The sequence below is a fragment of the Sciurus carolinensis genome, chromosome 5 (genome assembly GCF_902686445.1).
Source record: "Sciurus carolinensis chromosome 5, mSciCar1.2, whole genome shotgun sequence".
Taxonomy (NCBI): Eukaryota; Metazoa; Chordata; class Mammalia; order Rodentia; family Sciuridae; genus Sciurus; species Sciurus carolinensis.
Window position 1 is genome coordinate 63,700,731 of NC_062217.1, and position 22,877 is coordinate 63,723,607.

Genomic DNA, 22,877 nt, shown 5'->3' on the forward strand with positions numbered 1-22,877 from the left:
CATGAATATTAATGACCAACTTAAAATTCAGAAGTAAAGAGAAGTATAACATTGTGTTCTGAGAAGGATTTTATTATTGATCCACGTTTGAGTTTGCCTCCTGTTGCAGGTACACAATTTTCTAAATCAATGAAAATTAATTAATTTGATCACATCAAAATGTTAGATGCATACTGCCAAATAATTAAATTGCTATCTTTATCTTGGCTTATGTATACAGTACAATTCAAATATTTGATAGAATTTGTTTTCTAGTCACAAAAAGTAATAAATAATCAACTGTTATTATCAGCATCTGGGTGAAATATATGAGGAAAGTAGTAGGAGGAGAATAATTGTGAATCTTAAATGATAATCACACAATTATGAAGGAACTGTGGGAAGCATGGGGGATATTAGGATAAATTACTAATTTTGCTTTTCCCAATATACACTAATGTTTATAGCAAATGGTTACACACAGACTTGAGTGCGTAGTCAACCATGCAGATATGGGAATCAATACTTCAGGCATAGTAAATAAATACATTTGTAGACACTCCTAGACTTATAATGGGATTATTTTCCAATAAATCCATCATAAGTTGAAAATATCATATAACAATTCATTGAATACAACAAACCTACTGAGAATGAGAGCTTAGCAGTGTGGCATAGTGTAGGTCAATTGTTTCACCTCTTAATCACTGGTTGTGTTGCTCAATATTGAAAGACAGTATCATAGCATATTACTAGTCTGGAAGATCAAAATTTAAAATTTGAAGTATGATTTATATTCCATGCATATGGATTTCACATCATAGTAAGGTCACAAAAACATAGGTGAAACCAACATAAGTCACATATCATCTGAATAGTCATATGTCCATAAGATGATAAAATCTCCATGACTCTGGAAAGATAGGGCCACAGTCATGAAAGATAAACTATGAGATACAGTGCTTTTCTCAAATGAAACAGTCTGAGGTTTTCATAACCCTCATTCCTAAGATAATGAAAATTTCCTGTATGAATCACAGAAGACCAAAAAAAATCATTATACTTAAATATTTAAAGAGCTGATTATTCTGATTGTGACATCATACTTTTCCATATCAGTTTAGAACCTGATTAAATGGTTATATACTTTAGAAAATGACAATCTAAAATGAACATTTCCAAAAGTTTTAGAAATTGTAAAAAGTTAGCACTGTTAAAATAAGAGAACACCAAGATACTCAGGAAAATAGAATAATGAGGGCCAATAATCAATATATGCCAATATATATTATTGCCATACCACATTACTTTTCAACATGGAATTATAAACATTATAAATGTTATGGATCTGGTAATTTATTGTTGGGGAAAGTCATATTGTTTTTTATTACCAGAATCATATCAACTAAAGGAAAGCATTTTGGTAAAAACATTTTTTTTTAACTTTCAGAACAATAGAATTAAGTAAGCAATCTTTCCGCCCTCCTGATGGGGAGGGAATCAGTAAAATGCAGAGAGGTATGGGTCGGCTGGAAGTAAAAGACTGAAAAAAATAGTATTGAGAAATAAAGACAAAGAACACAAGAAATGTAGTTTAAGTGGGGACTTTACGGGTGGGAAAAACCACAGTAATTCTTCTTCCTCCAGGCAGCTGGCACCTCAAATCTGTTTACGCTCACTAGTATCTCTTTCACCCAAAGAGAGCAGGTGTCTAAATTCAAAGTTATCCATAGCATGGAAAGGGCCCATTACCTATGGTTGCCTACAAATGGGCGAGTCTTTCTACACCTTCACAAGGAAAGATTCCCAGATGTGACAGTCAGTCAAGCTGTCCAAGGTCATGGAGATCAAAGCAATAATTTATTTGCCACTGCTGACAAAATAACATAAGAGAAAGATGTGATTGGACATAGAGAAACAAGAAATCACAGTATAAAGGAAAAGATTTCTTAGTCCATTACATTTTTTTTAAATGAATAAGTTGCAACTTATGTAGGGTTAGGTTTTAAAGTCACCTGGTAATATAAACATGAAATACTGTACCATTAAAAATGTTTCAACAGCCTTGAGGAAAGCATCACCCTGAAGAATATCAATATGTCTGAAACTGTGCTCTTTTCCTTCAATGAAGAAAGTTAAGCTTTTGTTGTGACCCTTTTTGATTAACACCAGCTTAGTGACTTCATTTGTAGTTAGAAGTGAGGTGACCCACAAAAAATGTACCTTACCCTGTACAATTTCCTTCAATCTGAAAATGCTCCTCCGTGAGGGGAATGTGTGGGAAGAGACCTCTGAGATACCAGGATGTTTATGCCTTCCAACTTTGTTCAGTACCTGTCTGTGTTTGTATTTATTTTCTTGCTTTGCATTTTAGGGAATGACTATTATTTCTGAATAATTTTTATAATAAATTTTAATGTGTTAAGTGACAAAGTGGTAGGGAAGTTCAGAATCTTTGTTACTTAATGTCATTTGACAGAGCTTACATAGGCATATAGGTAAAGGCAGACCCTATCTTCCTTGCATGGTTTTGGCATTGCCTTTACATTATTTTAAAGCTCAGTATCTCAATTCTAATTTTCTATGTGAGACTACATTTTCTAAACTAGATATCTTCCTTGTGTATGTCAGGTACTCCAAGTGTAAGTTTCTTTTGAATAATGGGTATATAAGTAGATACCCTTGTAGACATATGTGGGTATATAATGGTAGGGAGATTATATATTTCAAACAGAAGAAATTTTAAAAGAAACTTATAATGAAGTTTAACTTATACAATTTCATTGAGTCTTGAAAGAAGGTATGCTCAAATTCAAATATGCATGCTTGATTTATTACAATATGATGTTTCAAATATATTTTTCCATCTATGATTAGTATCATAGGGTTTGTTAATGGATTCTTCTATTATTTTGTATTAGATTACCAACAGAATTTCCCTTACTATCTATGAAATATATAAAACAATGGATTCATATTTTTCTCCAGTGGTTTTCTTAACACCCACATTTTAACAATGGCTTCATAGTTTACGAGTATAATCCAAAATATCATCTATTATATTAACTATAATTAAACATATTAGTAATGTATTTTGGTATAAAAACAAAATTGAGATTATGTGTTTGTGTGATTAACTTGGTAATATCATTCATATCATTTAATTAAGAAGATAAATAAATCAGTAATTAATGTTTGTTCATAGTCCTAGATTTTATGATTATAAAAGGTATTTTTCTTCTAACAAATGTTTCAAGGAAATATTTTAATATATAAATCTAAAACTATTTAACAATTGGTGACATAAGCAACAATCATTGACCATAAATTGTTTTATTTTACTTGTAGAGAAAATTATAACTTTTAGAGTAATTTAAGCCACCATAGTTTATAATTACCATGTATTTTTAATAAAAATAAAAACAAATTTAATCATAGGTTAAATTTAGCATATTGACCATTTCTTATAGTACCTATTTTTTTACTTTTTAAAATATAAAAATTCTTGGTCTGTGAAACCAGTATCTCCTAAAACCTAAGTGACGTACAAGTTTAAATTAGATATTTATGTATTTTAAGTTTATACTAACCAATAAGTATCAAATTGTGAAGCAATTTTAGGTATATTTCATCAACTTAAACATTAAGAAATATTTAGGAGAGAATTTAGAGAAATGCAATCTAGACTTTCATATAAAAATTATTTGAATTTTCTTCTAATTGCATTTTGCATATGAACTTCTTGACCATGAACTGATTTTAGTGTCAATATATAACAGATTTTGGGGTACATCTGTAGAATCAGTAATACTGATCATAATTTCTTATATATAAATTTACTAGGATTATAATTCCTTATTTATTTCAGATATTTATTGGAGTCATGGGGGGAAAGACCTTAAGCTTATGTTTCTTAGATCAGTTCACATTTGGAAGCATTCACTATCATTACCACCTGATACATCCATGTAGAATACACTTCTTAAGAGAGTGCCTTTTGTATTATTTTATTCTAGTTAACACTTGCTTTTTAAAAATCACAATAAAATAGAATAGAAATACATAATTTGCCATTATTTTCTAGCCCACTTCTACTATGATCAATTTAAAAGTAAAAGATATTTTCCCTTTGCTAAACTGACAGGCAACATTGCAAATTGCAAAGTGATCTTTTGAAATCTATGTAGGGATTTCTGTGACAATTATAATATTTTTCTGTTAAGTGTCAATTTTCATTAACCAGCAAAAGAACAGCATATTCTTAAGATTTGATTTTAGTATACAGTGACGGGAAAAACATATCCACCTTTACCATGCGGAAATAAAATTTGACACAAATTTCCAAAATTGATTTTATTGTGTTTTAGTTTACATGATTTAAAAAACATTTGCCTATTTGGGAAATTAGAATAGCAAGACCAGAAAATAGTAATTTGATGAAATGAATTAATTAGTATATTAAATAGTAAAACAAATAAAGGATAAGAAGGAATCAAAGAATTAACATATAGAAATGTGTAGTTTTCATAATTGAAGCACATTTCACTACAGATTCTCTTATGAACATAAACATTTTAATGTTAAAAAGCACTCATTTGAAAAAAATCCAAATTCCATAGATAAACAAAGTCTATCATATGATTAGTACTTATATTATTATCACTTATTATAAAGGAAATAGTACTTCCTATGAGGTGCACTGAACACATGACACCCTCCAATATATTGCTATAGATATGGTGCAATCAGTTTTCAGTAGACAATTTTGATCAAAAACTAAAAGAAAAAGCCTAAAATTCTATTTAATAAATATTGAATAAATGTAATGAAATCAATTAATACTCTTCATTGAATCCTGACAACTCAGTCAGAAATTTTTATATATCCAATGTTAATATAACTTTAATGTTGCTAGTAAAAGTATTCATTGAAAAGTATTAAGCACTTGCTATATAGTATATTTGAATAATTACAAAGTCTACTATGATAATTAAAGAACAGTTTTCGATTTTCAAATTTTGAAGAGACAGATGACAAGCGAGTAAAATAAAACATTGCCATGCTGTCATCATACCAATATTTTTTAGAATATGAGGTAGAAGCACTCAAAAGGAATAACAGATATGTCAAAATGAATCTGAATATTATGTATAACTGACAAATATAATGCACTGATTAAAAAAGTAAAAAAGGAATAACAGAATATAAGTAAAGGAAGTAAAAGTCAAGACTCAAAGTTAGATACAATGTGTATTGAAAACAAAATTAGGATTTAATAGTCTTTGTTGTCTCCATGTGTGTTATACCTATGACTTAGGGTAGATATGGTGCAGAAGAAGGCACAAACTGTGAGTGGGATGTAGGATCCATTCCACTCCTTTTCACTGATTTTAGAGAATTTAAGGAGGCTTTAAAATTATGGTTGAGAGGGCATTAAATACTTAAAGAGCTCCAATTCTACACAGAATAACTATGGAAGCAAATGAAAACTTCATTATCTGAATCTGGTTCAGTTCTCAGAAATTTGCAATTCTTCCTTTAGAAGTTTATGGTATTAATGCTTCTCTGTCCCTGCTTCAGGTACACTTTTACTTGAAACAGTGCATCTCACTGTACCTTCTATCATACATTCTTGCACATCTTTCGAGTCTTACATTCACCATTTATTGAAGATTATACCGAGTCCCTGAAACATTATTGGACTACATCTTTGGTATTTTCTTTAGACTTACTGCAGACATTTATTAATGAACTTTCATTTATTTACAAATTTTAATAAAATACAGGTTTCCAAATTCTTACATGTCTCATTTAATTCTAGCATAAATTACATTAAATCAAAGCTGACTCTCAAGTTCCATGTCATTTCTGCAAACTATTATTCTATTTTTTCAGAATTTTAATGGGAGAAATATATCTGTCCTAATATCTAGTGGCAGATAGTTTCACAGATTACTTTGAAGTTACACTATTAGAAAGACATTTGATGGTGTCTTCTATTTCATTGCTTGAAATTGATCTGTTCAAATTGTGTATGTCCCCATGATTCAGTTTGGGAAGATCATATGTCTGTAGAAATCTGTCAAACTATCACTATTTGCTGACAACATGATTCTATATTTAGAAGATCTAAAAAATTCCACCAGAAAACTTCTAAAACTCATAAAATGAATTCAGCAAAGTAGCAGGATATAAAATCAACACCTGTAAATCAAATGCATTTTTTTTATACTTGGGTGATACTTTAGTTGATACTGAAAGAGAAATTAGGAAAACTATCCCATTCACAATAACCTCGAAAAATAAAATAAAACACTTGGGACTCAATCTATCAAAAGAGGTGAAAGACCTCTACAATGAAAACCACAGAACACTAAAGAAAGAAATTAAAGAAAACCTTAGAAGATGGAAAGATCTCCCATGTTCTTGGATAGGCAGAATTAATATTGTCAAAATGGCCATACTACCAAAAATGCTATACAAATTTAATATAATGCCTGTTAAAATTCCAATTATGTTCTTCATAGAAATAGAAAAAACTGTCACAAAATTCAGGTGGGGAAAAATAAGAGGTTCAGGGTAGCCAAAGCAATCCTTAGCAAGGAGAGTGAAGCAGGAGGCATCACAATACCAGACTTAAATTATACTATACAGCTATTGTAATAAAAACAGTATGGTACTGGTACCATAATAGACATGAAGTCCAAAGGAACAGAATAGAAAACACTGAGACAAAATCACATAAATATGGGTATCTCATACTAGACAAAGTTGTCCAAAACATTCATTGGAGAAAATATAGCGTCTTCAACAAATAGTGTTGGGAAAACTGGAAGTTGATCACAGAATAAAATATAACTCCAATCTCACACAAAAATCAACTCTATCTGGATCAAGGACTTAGGAATAAAACCAGAAACTCTGTACCTACTAGAAGAAAATGTGGGCCCAGCTTTACATCATGTCATCTTAGGAACTGACTTTCTCAACAAGACCCCTAAATTTCAAGAAGTAAAATCAAGAATCAAAAAATGGGATGGTATCAAATTACAAAGCCTCCTCAAAACAAAGAAACAATCAAGAGAGTGAAGAGATAGCCTAGAGAATGGAAAAAAATCTTTGCCAACTGCACCACAGATAAAGTATTAATCTTTAGGATAGACAAAGAACTCAATTCACACACACACACACACACACACACACACACACACACACCCCAATCAATAAACGAGAAATGGAACTGAACAGATACTTCACAGAATAAGAAATGCAAATGTTCAACACATATATAAAAAAAATGTTCAACATCTCTAACAATTAGAGAAATGCAAGTTAAAATTACATTGAGATTTTATCTCACTCCAGTCAGAATGGCAGTTATTAAGAATACAAGTAACAATAAATGTTGGGGAGGTTGTGGGAAAAAAAGGTATGCTCATACATTGCTGATGGGACTGTAAATCAGTGCAACCACTCTGGAAAGCAGTATGGAGTTTTCTCAAAATTTGGAGTGAAACCACCATTTTACTCAGTCTTTGCACTCCTCATTATATACCACCTACAATACAATATTGGGCACACATATATTACATACATATATACAATAAAATATTACAATATTACTTAGTCATAAAAAGAATGACTTTATGACATTTGCTGGTAAAAGGATGGATCTGGAGACTATTATTCTAAGTGAAATAACCTACTTCCCAAAAAACAAAGGTCAATTGTTCTGTCTGATATTTGAATTCTAACACATAACAAGGGGAGGGGGAACAGGAATGGGAACAAAAAATGATCTAATTCATTTTGTCTTTCATTTCTAAGAGTGCTGATTGGTTTCTTGTATATATCCGTATTTCTGTATTGAAGTGGTCTTTCATCTCCTGTGTTTACTCTCGTTATTTGCGCCTTAGATCTTCTTTTAGTTCATTAGACCAATTTTTTTTCCTAATTGTTCTCTGGAATTTCTTCCACTTCCATATCTATGGGATCCTTTGTGGGTGGATTGTGGATTTTGGTGGGAGATTGATTTTCCTGTTTTTTCATGTTTTCAGGGATCTTGGACTTGTGCATCAATGGAGATGGATCACTCTTCCTCAATTATCCTTTTGTATATGGTATTCTTTTGTATCCTTTTGTATATGGTTATCTTTTTGGATGGGAGAGTTCTTTTTGATATATGAAGAGATGTCCTGGGTTGGGACATGAGAACACCCTCTGTTTGAGGCTCCTTGATGTCTGGTTGTTGGTTAGAGTTTTTGCCTCCACAATTCTGGTTCAGGTGGGCCTAGATAGGGTGTGTGGTGAGATTTGCTCTTAGTTGACTGAATTGTGCACATTTCTCTGTAGTAGGTTCTCTACTCTGTGAAGTGTCTCCATCAATTTCCAATATTTTTGGAAGAAGGGGGAAGCCAGGAGTAGCATTAATGCTAGCAACAGATGTAAATATCTTAAGATAAACATCTGATGTCTACTTTGATCTATATAGCTCTAGTGGCGACCTGTGTAGGAATGGAATGGTCAGCATTTAATGTCTACAGTGATGATAAAGAACTGTGAACTAGATCAGGCATTAAAAAGCAGTTGTATACTGTGATGTCCACAGAATTCATAATCAAACATGAATGGGGTAGAAATTACATAAACTGGGGGGCGGTGCCATCACTGGTGGGTTGCAGTTGCATGGACTCCATCACTGAGTGACCCCGTCTGACCCCTGCACCAGGGGTGGTGCCATCACTGGTCTGTCGCAGTCGCAGAGCGAGCTGGCGGGTGAGCCATGTCGCCTGCACTGTGGAGATAGCAGGCGGGCACCCAACCAGCCTGCCTTGCAGAGCTGGGCAGCGGGCAGCCTACCCGCGCAACCATCAGGCCAAGCACAGATGCCATCACTGAGCGACCCTGCCTGACCCCTTAACCGGGGCGGTGCTGTCACCTGTGGGTCCAAGTTGCAAAGCAAGCTGGCGGGTGAGCCATGTCGCCTGCACTGCGGAGATAGCAGGCGGGCACCCAACCCACCTGCCTTGCAGAGCTAGCCAGAGGCTTCTTTATAGGCTGGTGCAGGCATTTTGAATTATTCCTGAGGGTGTGGCCATCATCACCGGAAGGGTGGCTCCCTTCTTGAGACACCTACAGGAGACTAGAGGACCTTTGACAGGACCCAGGAGTCAAGAAGAGGAGGTATTGAGAGACTTGGGACCAACTCAGAGCCACTGGGTGAGTCTCTCCCACTGGTCAGGCTCCCCAGATGGGGCAGTAGTCCTGAAACACAGGGAACTTGGTGGAGTAGAGTGAGACTTCCCCGCTGGAGCTGAGAACCCAGTCAACCGGGAGCATTACAGAGGAGGGCCGCACAGTGAGAGGCTTAGATGCAGAGTGAGGGTCTGAGGCCCAGGCAGTAGCTGTGGTCCCCAGGGAACGTAGCAGAGGAGGGCTGCTCAGAGAGGGAGTCCCTCACAGGGACAGGCTCCCCAGCCGAGGTGGTAGATCAAGATCCTTGGGAACATCACAGAGGAGGGCTTCCCAGTTCAGGTGGTAGTTCTGGACCAAAGGGAATTGCTCAGAGGAGAACTGCCCAGCGAAACTTCCCCACCAGGTAAGTCTTCCCCGTTGGGCGAGGCTTTCCCACCAGGACAGTAGAACCAGAGACACAGACCCAGATCAGACGTGCCCCAGTCTGCAGTCTAGTCCCCCTTTGGCTGACCATCAATCAACAAGTGGAGGTGCCTTTGCCCACTGAGAGGGAATATACCCCACCTGAACGCCACCACCCCTAGAGGGACAGCTTCCTAGTGGAGCACTGCATTATCAAGTTCCCTCAAGACTTCAGGCTACTGAAGGCTAAGAGGTGAGTTATTGGAAATCTACAGAGACAATATTAGTCAATAGAGGAAATCTGCCATATCCCAGAGTTTCACTACTAGAGGGGTAGATACCTAAGCAATATGAGAAAACAAGGGAAGACAATGTCCCAAACAAACCTAGATGGTATAGCAATAAAATCCAATGACAGCATGGCAGAAGAAATGTCAGAAAGGGAGTTCAGAATGTACATAATTAAAACAATCAGGGAAGCAAACAAGGAGATGAAAGAGCAAATGCCGGCATTGAATGATGAGATGAAAGAGCAAATGCAGGCATTGAATGATCGCACCAATCAACAGTTAAAAGACCAAATACAGGAAGCAAAAGATCATTTCAATAAAGAGTTAGAGATATTGAAAAAAAACCAAACAGAAATCCTTGAAATGAATGTTAACAATAAACCAAGTTAAAAACTCCATAGAAAGCATAACCAATAGGATAGAACACCTGGAAGACAGAACCTCAGATATCGAAGACCAAATATTTAATCTTGAAAACAAACTTGACCAAACAGAGAGGACGGTAAGAAATAATGAACAGAATCTACAAGAATTATGGGATATCATGAACAGGCCAAATTTAAGAATTATTGGGATTGAGGAAGGCTTAGAGAAACAGACAAAAGAATGAATAATCTATTCAATGAAATAATGTCAGAAAATTTCCCAAATCTGAAGAATGAAATGGAAAATCAAGTACAAGAGGCTTATAGGACTCCAAATAAACAAAATTACAACAGACCCACACCAAGGCATATTATAATGAAAATACATAACATACAAAATAAAGACAGAATTTTAAAGACTGCTAGAGAAAAGAATCAAATTGCATTCACGGGGAAACCAATATGGATATCAGCAGATTTTTCAATCTGGACTCTAAAGCTAGAAGGGCCTGGAACAAAGTTTTTGAGCCCTGAAAGAAAATGGATGCCAATCAGGAATCTTATACCCAGCAAAACTTACCTTCAGATTTGATGACAAAATAAAATCCTTCCATGGTAAACAAAAGCTAAAAGAATTTACAAAAAGAAAGCCAGCATTACAGAACATTATGAGCAAAATATTCCATGAGGAAGATATAAAAAACAAAGAAGCAAATCAGCAAAAGGAGGAATTATCCTAAAGGAACTGTCAAATAAAGGAGGAACCAAGGTGTGTCAAAAACATAAATAAATAAAATTTAAAAAATGAACCAAATGACCGGGAATACAAATCATATCTCGATAATAACACTGAAGGTTAATGGCCTGAACTCATCAATAAAAAGACATAGACTGGCAGATTGGATTAAAAAGAAAGGTCCAACAATTTGCTGCCTGCAAGAGACTCATCTCATAGAAAGAGATACACACAGACTAAAGGTGAAAGGATGGGAAAAAACGTACCATGCACATGGACACAGCAAAAAAACTGGAGTATCCATCCTCATATCAGATAATGTGGACTTCAAGCCAAAGTTAGTCAGAAGGGATAAAGAAGGACATTTCATACTGCTTAAGGGAAGCATAAATCAGCAAGACATAACAATCATAAACATCTATGCCCCAAACAGTGGCTCATACATATACATCAAACAAATCCTTCTCAATGCCAGAAATCAAATAGACCACAACACAATAATACTAGGTGATTTTAATACACCTGTCTCACCACTGGACAGATCCTCCAAACAAATTTGAACAAAGAAACCATAGATCTCAATAACACCATCAACAATTTAGACTTAACGGACATTTATAGAATATACCATCCAGCAAAGAGCGAATACACCTTCTTTTCAGTAGCACTTGGATCCTTCTCTAAAATAGACCATATGTTATGCCACAAAGCTAATGTTAGCAAGTACAAGAAGATAGAGATACTACCTTGTATTCTATCAGATCATAATGGATAGAAATTAGAAACAAATGACAGACTAAAATACAGAAACTACTCCAACACCTGGAGATTAAGTAATACACTATTGTATGATGAATGAATAAAAGAAGATATCAGGAAGGAAATTAAAAATTCTTAGAGGTAAATGAGAACAAAGACACATCATATCAAAATCTCTGGGACACTATGAAAGCAGTACTTAGAGGAAAATTTATTTCATGGAGCGCATTCAATAAAAGAAGAAAAATCAACAAATTAATGACCTAACACTATAGCTCAAAGTCCTAGAAAAAGAAGAACAGAGAAACACCAAAAGTAGTAAAAGACAGGAAAAATCAGAGTTGAAATCAACACAATTGAAACAAAAGAAATTGACAAAATAAAGAGTTGGTTCTTTGAAAAAATAAACAAAATTGATAAACCCTTAGCGACACTAATGAAGAGAAGGAGAGAGAAAACCCAAATTACTAAAATTCGGAATGAACAAGGAAATATCACAACAGATACAATTGAAATACAAAACATAATTAGAAGCTATTTTGAAGATCTAAACTCCAACAAAATAGAAAATCTCGAAGACATCAACAGGTTTCTAGAGACATATGAATTAACCTAAACTGAACCAAGAGGACATACACAATTTAAATAAATCAATTTCAAGTAATGAAATAGAAGAAGTCATAAAAAGTCTACCAACAAAGAAAAGTCTGGAACCAGATGGGTTCTCAGCTGAGTTCTACAAAACTTTTAAAGAAGAGCTCATTCCAATACTCCTCAAAGTATTCCATGAAATAGAAGAGGAGGGAACCCTCCCAAACTCATTCTATGAAGCCAATATCACCCTGATACCTAAACCAGACAGAGATACATGGAGGAAAGAAAATTTCAGACCAATATCCTTAATGAACATTGATGCAAAAATTCTCAACAAAATCTTAGCAAATCTCGTACAAAAATATATTAAAAAAGATAGTGCACCACGATCAAGTGGGTTTTATCCCAGGGATGCAAGGTTGGTTTAACATTCGGAAATCAATAAACGTAATTCACTATATCAACAGACTTAAAGTCCAAAATCACATGATTATTTCGATCAATGCAGAAAAAGCATTTGATAAAATACAGCACTCCTTCATGCTCAAAACACTAGAAAAAATAGGGATAGTGGGAACATTTCTTAACATTGTAAAGGCCATCTATGCTAAGCCTATGGCCAATATCATTCTAAATGGTGAAAAACTGAAAGCATTCCCCCTAAAAACTGGGACAAGGCAGGGATGCCCTCCTTCACCACTTCTATTCAACATTGTTCTTGAAACTCTAGCCAGAGCAATTAGACAGACCAAGGAAATTAAAGGGATACGAATAGGAAAAGAAGAACTCAAACTGTCCCTATTTGCTGATGACATGATTATATATTTAGAGGAACCAGGAAATTCCACCAGAAAACTTTTAGAACTCATCAGTGAATTCAGTAAAGTAGCAGGATATAAGATCAATGCTCATAAATCCAATGTATTTTTATACATAAGTGACAAATCTTCAGAAAGAGAATTTAGGAAAACTACCTCATTCACAATAGTTTTGGAAAAATAAGATACTTGGGAATCAATCTAACAAAAGAGGTGAAAGACCTCTACAATGAGAACTACAGAACACTAAAGAAAGAGATTAAAGAAAACCTTAGAAGATGGAAAGATCTCCCATGTTCTTGAATAGGCAGAATTAAGATTGTCAAAATGGCCATACTACCAAAAGTGCTATACAGATTCAATGCAATTCCAATTAAAATCCCAATGACGTATCTCACAGAAATAGAGCAAGCAATCATGAAATTCATCTGGAAGAATAAGAAACTCAGAATAGTTAAAGCAATCCTTAGCAGGAAGAGTGAAACAGGGGTTATCGCAATACCAGAACTTCAACTACAAAGGAATAAAAACCAAAACGGCATGGCATTGGCACCAAAATAGACAGGTAGATCAATGGTACAGAATAGAGAACATGGACACAAACCCAAATAAATACAATTTTCTCATACTAGACAAAGGTGCCAAAAATATGCAATGGAGAAAAGATAGTCTCTTCAACAAATGGTGCTGGGAAAACTGGAAATCCATGTGCAACGCAATGAAAATAAACCCCTATCTCTCACCCTGCACAAAAATCAACTGACAATGGATCAAGGACCTTGAAATCAGACCAGAGACCCTGCATCTCATAGAAGAAAAAGTAGGTCCAAATCTTCACCTTGTTAGCTTAGGGTCAGACTTCCTTAACAGGACTCCCATAGCACAAGAAATAAAAGCAAGAATCAATAACTGGGATAGATTCAAACTAAATAGCTTTCTCTCAGCAAAGGAAACTATCAATGCAAAGAGAGAGCCTACAGAGTGGGAGAATATCTTTGCCACTCATACTTCAGATAGAGCAATAATTTCCAGAATATATAAAGAACTCAAAAAACTCTACACGAAGAATACAAATAATCCAATCAACAAATGGGCTAAGGAAATGAACAGACACTTCACAGAAGAAGATCTACAAGCAATCACCAAACATATAAAAAAATGTTCACCATCTTTAGTAATAAGAGAAATGCAAATCAAAACTACACTAAGATTCCATCTCACCCCAATTAGAATGGCGATTATCAAGAATACAAGCAATAATAAGTGTTGGAGAGGATGTGGGGAAAAAGGTACACTCATACATTGCTGGTGGGACTGCAAATTAGTGCAGCCACTCTGGAAAGCAGTGTGGAGATTCCTTAGGAAACTTGGAATGGACCTACCATTTGACCCAGCTATCCCACTCCTTGGCCTATACCCAAAGGACTTAAAATCAGCATACTACAGACAAATAGCCACATCAATGTTCATAGCTGCTCAATTCACAATAGCCAGACTATGGAACCAACCTAGATGCCCTTCAATTGATGAATGGATAAAGAAACTGTGGTATCTATATACAATGGAACATTACTCAGTCATAAAGAATAATAAAATTATGGCATTTGCAGGCAAGTGGATGAAATTGGAGATTATTATGCTAAGTGAGATAAGACAAAGCCAATCTCAAAAAACCAAAGGACGAATGATCTTGCTGATAAGCGGATGATTACACATAATGGGGAATGGGAGGGGGGCAAGAATGGAGGAAGGAGGGACTGTATAGAGGGAAAAGAGGGGTGGGAGGGGTGCAGGGAAGAAAAAAAATAACAGAATGAATCGAACACCATTACCCTAGGTAAATGTATGATTACACAATGATATGCCTTTACTCCCTGTACAAACAGAGAAACAAAATGTATCCCATTTGTTTACAATAAAAATGAATTTAAAAAAAGAAATTACATAAACTATATTATTTTATATATAGTAGGATTGCAATTTCTTACATGAAGAGAAAATAGAATAGGGATGCCAGAAGGATTTGGAAACAAGTTGAAATCATGATCATAGGTTGCAGATGTCAACTGTAAAAAAGAAATAAAAACTAAAGGTAATAAAAGAAAGAGAGGGAACAGGAAAATTTGCCTGTTAATGGGGGCAAAACATTGAAGAGAGGGCAATAAGGATGCCAAAACCAAGATATGAACAAACAAACAAATATAAGCTCAAAAGAACTCAAACATACACATAATCATACCTGACATATTAAACAAAGGTAAATAATAAATAGGCAAAGGCAGCCAGTTAAAGAGAATGTAAATTTATATGAATATATACATATATACATATATATATATTCCATCCTATTCATAGTGACACTTCTCCCACATACACTCACAAAATTTTGCATAAAGCAACACAGTGAAAATAAATAAAATGAAAAATCATGTTTGAAAAACTTTTCAAAAGTTCAAATTTAGAAAAGGAGTGAAAAAATAAAAATATTTAAATGGATGTAATATGGAGCAAAAAGAATAAAGGAGAAAAGTAAAATGAAAGGAATAAAACAGAGAAAATCTTAATGAGCAAGATAGAACTTCTTTTCTACTGAGACGGCCAAAACTGTTGGCTGGGTTGGATTTTCACTCTTTGTATTTATTTTGCCTGTATATCCCTTGGGTCTAGGACTGGGTATTAAGTCCAACATCTTTTTGCTCCTCACTTGCTACCAGTCCTTGTTCCTAGGAGCCAAAGCTGGTAATTCTAGACCTCAATTTCCAGTCTTTCATTACAGAGTGGGATAGAATGGAAAGAGCTGATAAATAATGTATTACTCTCATGGGGATGGTGTAGATTGTAAATTGGATGTTCCAGTAATTGGGTTTTAGTTTTGGCTATACTTTGGAACTCTGTAGGCATTTGATATTTGATCCACACCCTCTAATGCAGGGGCTATTCCAGTCTCTGCAGGATATTTTGAACTCTGTGGTCTCTGGTAAAATCCACTTTTTTCAGTACAGGGAATAAATATTCACAGGTTTCACTGTCAATGCTAAGAATATAAATTACGTGGTATCCTGGTGTGCAGATGCACCTGGGTGTCTGCTATGTGCATCTTCCTGTAGTTCTGTGAGGCACAAGCAACCTGGGAGTATTCTCTTCTTTGATTGTCAGAGCCTGTATGGTCCAGGTACAAAGTTTTTGTGCCTATATCATATCAGTCACTCTGGTTCAGCCACACTTTGTGGTCCACCCAGTGCACTGTCCTCTTTGTTTGCCTGCATTTACCCTTTCTCTTGCCTCCATGCCTTCCACTGTGGACAAACTGTAAGTGTCTAGCATATTATTTCTTATGTTTGAAGTTTCTGACCAACTGTGTCTGTATGATTTTGATTATAGTCCAGTATTAAGTTTTGGTGAATTCCTTTAGTTACCCATTCACTGAGAAGCAATCTTCCTGCTTTGTAAATCTGTTGCTAAGGAAGTGCAAAAAAATGCATTCTTCCTCTAATTGGTTATCTTTAGTATCTTCACTTGGTACTTTTAAATCTATAATTTCTCCAAAATGTCAGTTCTCAGAAAATACATATTAAGGATTTTATTTTAAAGTTTGGTTGATTTTACAACCACAACATTAATTTTTCAGCATGTCTCAGAAATTTAGTGAAATTTCTGTGGATGGTTCCTTAATTGGGATGTGTCTATATCTGTTTTGCCTTATAGGGCATGTTAATTACTTTTTATTTCCTGTTAGTATTATTCATTTTAAGTATTCACCTCGTTAAAGAATAGTGAAGATAAAATGTTAAAAGAAGCAATAAGGCTGTTCAGCCTTGATGCTATATTACTCTGACAGAGCAGTGTAACTGGATCTGGATCCTATAATGTCTTAAAGTTGAACTTATCAGTTTAAGGATGAAATGGTGTTAGTTTTTCACACATGTGCAGTAATGTTTTTCTCCCTTTTAATAAGTTTCCTATGTTGAATTTTAGCAAACTATGTTTGTCTTTCCATAAGCATTCATGTAAGATTTTAAAAGGGGAAAAGTTTATTTGAGGGCTCATGGTTTTAGAGGTCTTAGTCCATAAAGGTTGTTCCATTCCTGTGGGCTTGATGTTCAGTAGAACATCACAGCTGAAGAATGTGGCAGAGGGAAGTAGTTCACATCATCAGGAAGCAGACAGAGACTCCACTGACCAGATACAAATATTTGCCCAAAGTCACAGCCCAATTCCCACTTCCTCCAGCCACAAGCTACCATTCAGTTACCACTAAGTTACTCCCTACCAAGGGTTAAATCACTGATTAGATCAAGTTGCTTACAACCCAATAATTTCTCCTCTGAACCTTCTTGCATTGCCTCACACATGGGCTTTTGGGGGAAACCACACTTCCAAACCTTAACAGAGGATATGGAAAAAATTATGGTGAACTTTCCTCCCTCTTACACCCACAGGTACTAAACTTTGCTTTGTGGTGTCTTAGGGAACATAGCATTTTATTATGGTATCACCACATGAGTGAGGTGCTACTGTCCTTTTGACACCAGTTGTTTGAAGTTGGAAGCGAAAGGAATTGAATACCTTGGGTGTAGACATGTTGTGATGTTTAAAGAAAATGTTATTAAGAATTTTAGGCTGAAATGGAAAGTATGTTGAAGTTCCTTATAAAGATTAATTTCTAAACAAGTAAACATCACTCTGCATAACTCAGTAAAGGAAAAAAAAAAAAAAGTCTGGAGTCCTTCCTTATTCCTATTGTGAAGATGGCGAAAGTCGTTGAGGCCCAAAGTGGAGATGACAACTGGGGATTATGGCCAGCATGACTGGGTGATTACTGGCACTGATGTCACAAGGAGCCATTAAGAGAGAACCTCAAACAGCTGGTATATGAGAGGGTGGCCGCGACTGGGGTTTTGTCCATTAAGTACAGGAAGCTCTTGGTGGTGACCTGTCGGACTCCCAGATAGTGCATTTGGTGGTTGGTGGTTGGTGGTTGGTGGTTGTGGTCTTTGGATATTGGTTTTTTGATTTGGGTTTTTTGTTTTGTTTTGTTTTGTTTTTGATTTTGGTTTGTTATTTTTTCTCTCTAGCTAGCATCCTTAGTCGGGGTTCCTGCTTAGGATGCATAGGCAGAGTAGACAGACTAGTGTAGCGTTGCAGGGGTCCAGCTCCTGTGAAGAGACAGCTTTCCAGGACCGCTATGAGGTCCTGAGGACCATTGGGCGTGGTGGGTTTGCAGAGGTGCAAGTAGCCCGCCATCTCCTCACTGGGGCAGAGGTGGCAGTGAAAGTCCTGCGAAAGGTAAAGCAGAACCTGTTGGTCCTCTCTGAACCGAATGTGATGATGTCCCTGGAACACCCCAATGTGATCCAGCTATTTCAGGTCATTGAAACCCATGAGCACATCTACATGGCGATGGAGTATGCAGGTGGGGGTGAGCTACTCAAGCACATCCCGACCGGTGGCATGCAGGAGGAGGAGGCCCGGAGAATATTCAGGCAGATCGCGGGTGCAGTGGGCTACTGCCACAAGAATGGCATCGTGCACCAAGACCTGAATGCGCAGAACATTATGTTGGATGCCCAAGGCAACAGCAAACTCATTGACTTTGGCCTAAGCATGAGAGTCACAGCTGGGCAAAAGCTGCGCAGGTCCTGGGGCACTCTCGCGTACCTGGCTCCCGAAATTATCCTGCATCGAGAATATGAGGGCCCCCCAGCGGATGTGTGGAGTTTGGGTGTCATTCTCTTTTATATGTTGACAGGGAAATGCCCATTTAGGGATATCTTCCATTGGGAGTTGGCGAGGCAGATCGTGGAGGGAAGGTACCACATTCCTGACAGTGTTCCTCCCCTGGCACGGAGGCTCATTCGTAGAATGCTGAGCGCCAATCCCATGAAGCGCCCTACAGCAGAGCAAATCCTTCAGCACCCATGGCTGAGGGAGGGTGAGGAGGCTTCACCCCATCAGTCTAGTGAGCCACTCCCCAAACGCCCAGACCCCGCCATAATGGCAGCCCTGTTGGACTTGGGTTATAACCCATATAAGACCTGGATGTCTCTGACTAGTGGAAAGTTTGATGATGCCGTGGCTGCCTACCTGATCCTTCAGCACCAGATAAGCCAGGGAGCAGGCTGTGTGTTCAAGGAGAAGCCTGCACAACCGAGAGTTGGACCTCACCCATGCCCCACAGACCTTTCTGATGGCTCCGTCCTCCCAAGGAGGAGCACCAGCGAGCCTGCCCTTCATACCTTCCGCTTGCCCAATGATCATGCACTTCTAAGAGAAGCCAAGCATTCAGGGCAGAAGGACCTCAGAAGGGCCACCATGCCTCTCACTGATCTTCGCCTCCTGCTTGCAAGGACCCTGGTGCTCTGCATAGCCCCCTTGCCTGCCCTTGCATCTCAGAAGCCCAAATGTACCTCCAGAGGGCCTCCCAAGGCCTGGAAGCCGGTGGCTGGGAGGAGTGCCACCTGCTTCTGCCAGCTGTGCTGCTGCGTGCCTTGTGGCAAGAAAGAAGGGACTCCAGTGACCGGAGAGGAGAAACTTGACAGAGGCAGAATAAGAGTGGCTCCAGAGTGATGGAAAGCTGAGTCAGACCCATGCAACTGGCAGCCAGAGGATGCTGTGCTCTCTGGATCTGACATCAGGGCCTGCACCTTCGTCCTGGGGACTCAAATCAACTGCAGGAGTGAGGTGTGCAAACTGGCTCAGGCTTCTCTGCACCTGGTGCAATGAGAGGCACCTGTGGATCCTCTGCCCCCACCTGTGAGAGAGACCAGAAACTGTTTTCCCTGGGACACTTGCCCCTGCTGCCCATTCTTCTATGTTCTTTCTCCCATGTTTCTAGCATGGCAGAGACATTTCTTGATAAATTTGTTTCCCATAAACTTGATAATAAAATCAATGTTCCAAAGATCAAAAAAGTGTGCTTAAGAAAATGAGGGGAAGGGGGTAGGGCCTCAGGGACTTGGATGGCGCCCACCAACATCTCTCTCCAAGTCCTGGATCACTGTGCCTCCCTCTCCTGTTCAGTGTTGTGGGTGACTTGCTCACCTTAATCCAGTGTAGATGGAGTGTCATTCTTCTTAGACAATGTACACAGGATCTCACTTGTATTTAGCTAGTGTCACTGGGTTTGGATGGAGATTGTCCCCTAGCCAGTGTAGACATGGCTTTTAGATGGTGGTCTTGGTCAAAAGGAATTCCTCTCCCATTATTCATGCCTTTCCCTGTGGTGTGTGAGCGGGGCGGGTCACAACTGTTGGAGAAATCATATCTGATAAGCACAGGTCTTAAGTCTGGGCCAGGGTTGGACAGGAATTTTTCCTGTGGCTCTTATGTGATCATTTTCTTTTGTATCTAGTTGATTTTTGTAGTGAGATATTTGAATTTCTATCCCTTTCATTTGGGTATGCTTTGAGGCTCTCACGGGCATTCCATTGAATGTAAGATAAAAATTACTCTGATGTGAACCTATGGCAGTGTAACTTCAGTAATGTAGAGAATGCTGCTCCTCCACATCTCTATCTTGTTCCTGCTGACTTGATGATGTCACAATGTATCATGTTCATGCATTGAGTGTTCAATGCCATACACAGGATTTGTGTTACTCAGAGTTTTGAAACAAATTTTAGGCATCTCTTGGGCTAGTAGAGTCCCATGTGACCTCTTCAGATAAATATTCTCTTCTGCACCCTCAAGCCCTTAGTTGTTATGGACTTACACATTCCTGAGATGCCCTCAGGCATCTTTCCTATTGTGTTTGTGCAAAGCACTTAGTATCGCTTCAAAAACTAAAATCTCTTCAACAAAGACATCTTCTTTAGCCTCAGTTGTACGTGTAGTTTTTGGGCTCGACTGTAAGCTTGAAAATGCTTTGGCTTTATTTATGCTCCCCATTCTCACTGAAAACCAGGCTAAAGGCTGCCAGTAAAAACCATACTACTGACTGAATAGTTTGCCATCCTGAAATTTCCTCCACCAGATTAAGTAGTGTGTTAATTTTAAATTCAGAATCATGCAGAGTCTCAGGACATGAGCAACATGTAATTGAGTTCTTGGCACCAATTTTTGTTTCAGTTCATTGGTAGAGCACTCCCCACATAAAAACAAAAAGAAAAATGTTATTCAGGGTCATGATTTCAGAGGTCTCAGTCCAAGCTTGGGCAACTCCATTGCTCTGGGTCCAAGGTGAGGCAGCGCATCATGGGACAAGTGCTCAGCAGAAGAAAGCTCTTCCCTGCATGACAGCAAGAAGCAGAGATGGGGGGAGGGGTCACAGGGAAGAGGTACTCTTCTAGGGCAAGACCTGTTGACTCACCTCCTCCAGTCATGCTCTGCCAGTGTACAGTAACCACCCACTTCCTCCACTGAAACTAGGAGAATCTTCCTTGTGTTATGGTTCTTAGAAGCCAGTCATTTTTACCTCAGAATACTCCTGTATTAACACAGATGCTTTGGGAGCAATACCTCATATCCAAATCACAGCAGGCTACAAGCCTTCTACTTGGGACTCTGAGGGAAAAATTCACACATTCAAGTCCAGATTCAGCACATTAGCTAGTCCTTGTATCAAAATGCCTAGGGTGGGGATGTACCTTAGGAGAGAGTACTTTCCTACAATGTGTGAAGGCCTGGTTTCAATAGCCAGTATCATGCAGTGGTGGGGTTTGGAGGTGCCTGAGAGTATGATTTCTACCCTTCTGCCCTTCCATCATGTAAGGATACAGAAATGAATTTCTTAGACCTTAGTCTTGCCAGTCTACAGAACTGGGAAAACATAATTTCTTTTAATAAATTGACCAGTTGAAGGAATTTTGTTACAGGAGCATAAGGCAACCTGGTTGCATCCATTTTTCTCCCCTATGGGGAAACAGGTAAACAAAAGGAAAATAGAGTGAGAAAAGTAAAAAAATAAAAACTTAAAATTTTTCAAAAAGGAGAAAAAAAAAAAAAAGATAAAAGAAAAAAATCTACCCTACCCTATAACAGTCATATAGTATTCAAACCTCCCAGTCTTCAGTAGCCTGATACACGAGAGGTACCTGACAATGAGCTTCCGGTCTCCAGCAGGCATCTCAGGATGGGATTTGCCTCACCTAAAGATCAGAGCTATGGCTTCCAGGATTATCCAAGATGGCCCCTTTGGCTTCCAAATGTGTTGGCAAATGGGGAGCTGAACTCCGGAGTGTGGGCGTGGTCAGCGGGGGTCCTGGAGGCGGGGTGCAGCTGGTTGGGCAGAGGTCCTGGAGGTGGGGTGTGGTTGGTCTGGTCAAGAGGTTCTAGCAGGGGTCATAGTCGATCAGTCAGTCTGGGGATCCTGGAGGCAGGGAGTGGTTGGTTGGGCTGAGGGGTCCTAGAGACGGGGCTCCGTCAGTCTGATCAGGGGGTCCTACAGGTCCTGGCTGTTGTCTCAAAATGGTGGCAGCCACGTGTAACCAAACCCGCAGGTACTGTAACAGTGGACTTCCAGGCAACAGCAGACAGCTGTTGATCCACTGGCAGTCTGCAGTTGGTCTACTGGCTACTGGCGGATGATCAGCAGGTGGACCTCAGGCGGTGGGTGGTGGGTAGGCGAAAGACAGGCAATGTGCAGGCAAGAGGCAGGCAAATGGTGGATGATAGGCATCAGTCAGTGAGCAATCTGCACTCAAAAAGTAGTTGATTTGCCAGCAGACTGCAGGTGCTTGCAGTAGACAAATGGGATAAAAAGCAAGGGATTGATAAACAGCAAAAACTGCCTCATCGAGAA

The 22,877-nt window shown here is 37.9% G+C and overlaps 1 protein-coding gene across 1 annotated transcript; it reads left to right on the forward strand.

The window, feature by feature from the left end:
• The first annotated feature begins 18,244 nt into the window (after positions 1-18,244).
• On the forward strand, positions 18,245-19,705 carry LOC124985603 (sperm motility kinase 2B-like). The gene has a single exon (XM_047554321.1). The coding sequence runs from the start codon at positions 18,245-18,247 to the stop codon at positions 19,703-19,705; it is 1,461 nt and encodes a 486-aa protein (XP_047410277.1).
• The last annotated feature ends 3,172 nt before the right edge of the window (positions 19,706-22,877 follow it).

What these genes read in the sequence shown, in the direction of transcription:
- LOC124985603 (XM_047554321.1), top strand. Translation starts at nt 18,245, where the DNA reads ATGCATAGGCAGAGTAGACAGACTAGTGTAGCGTTGCAGGGGTCCAGC.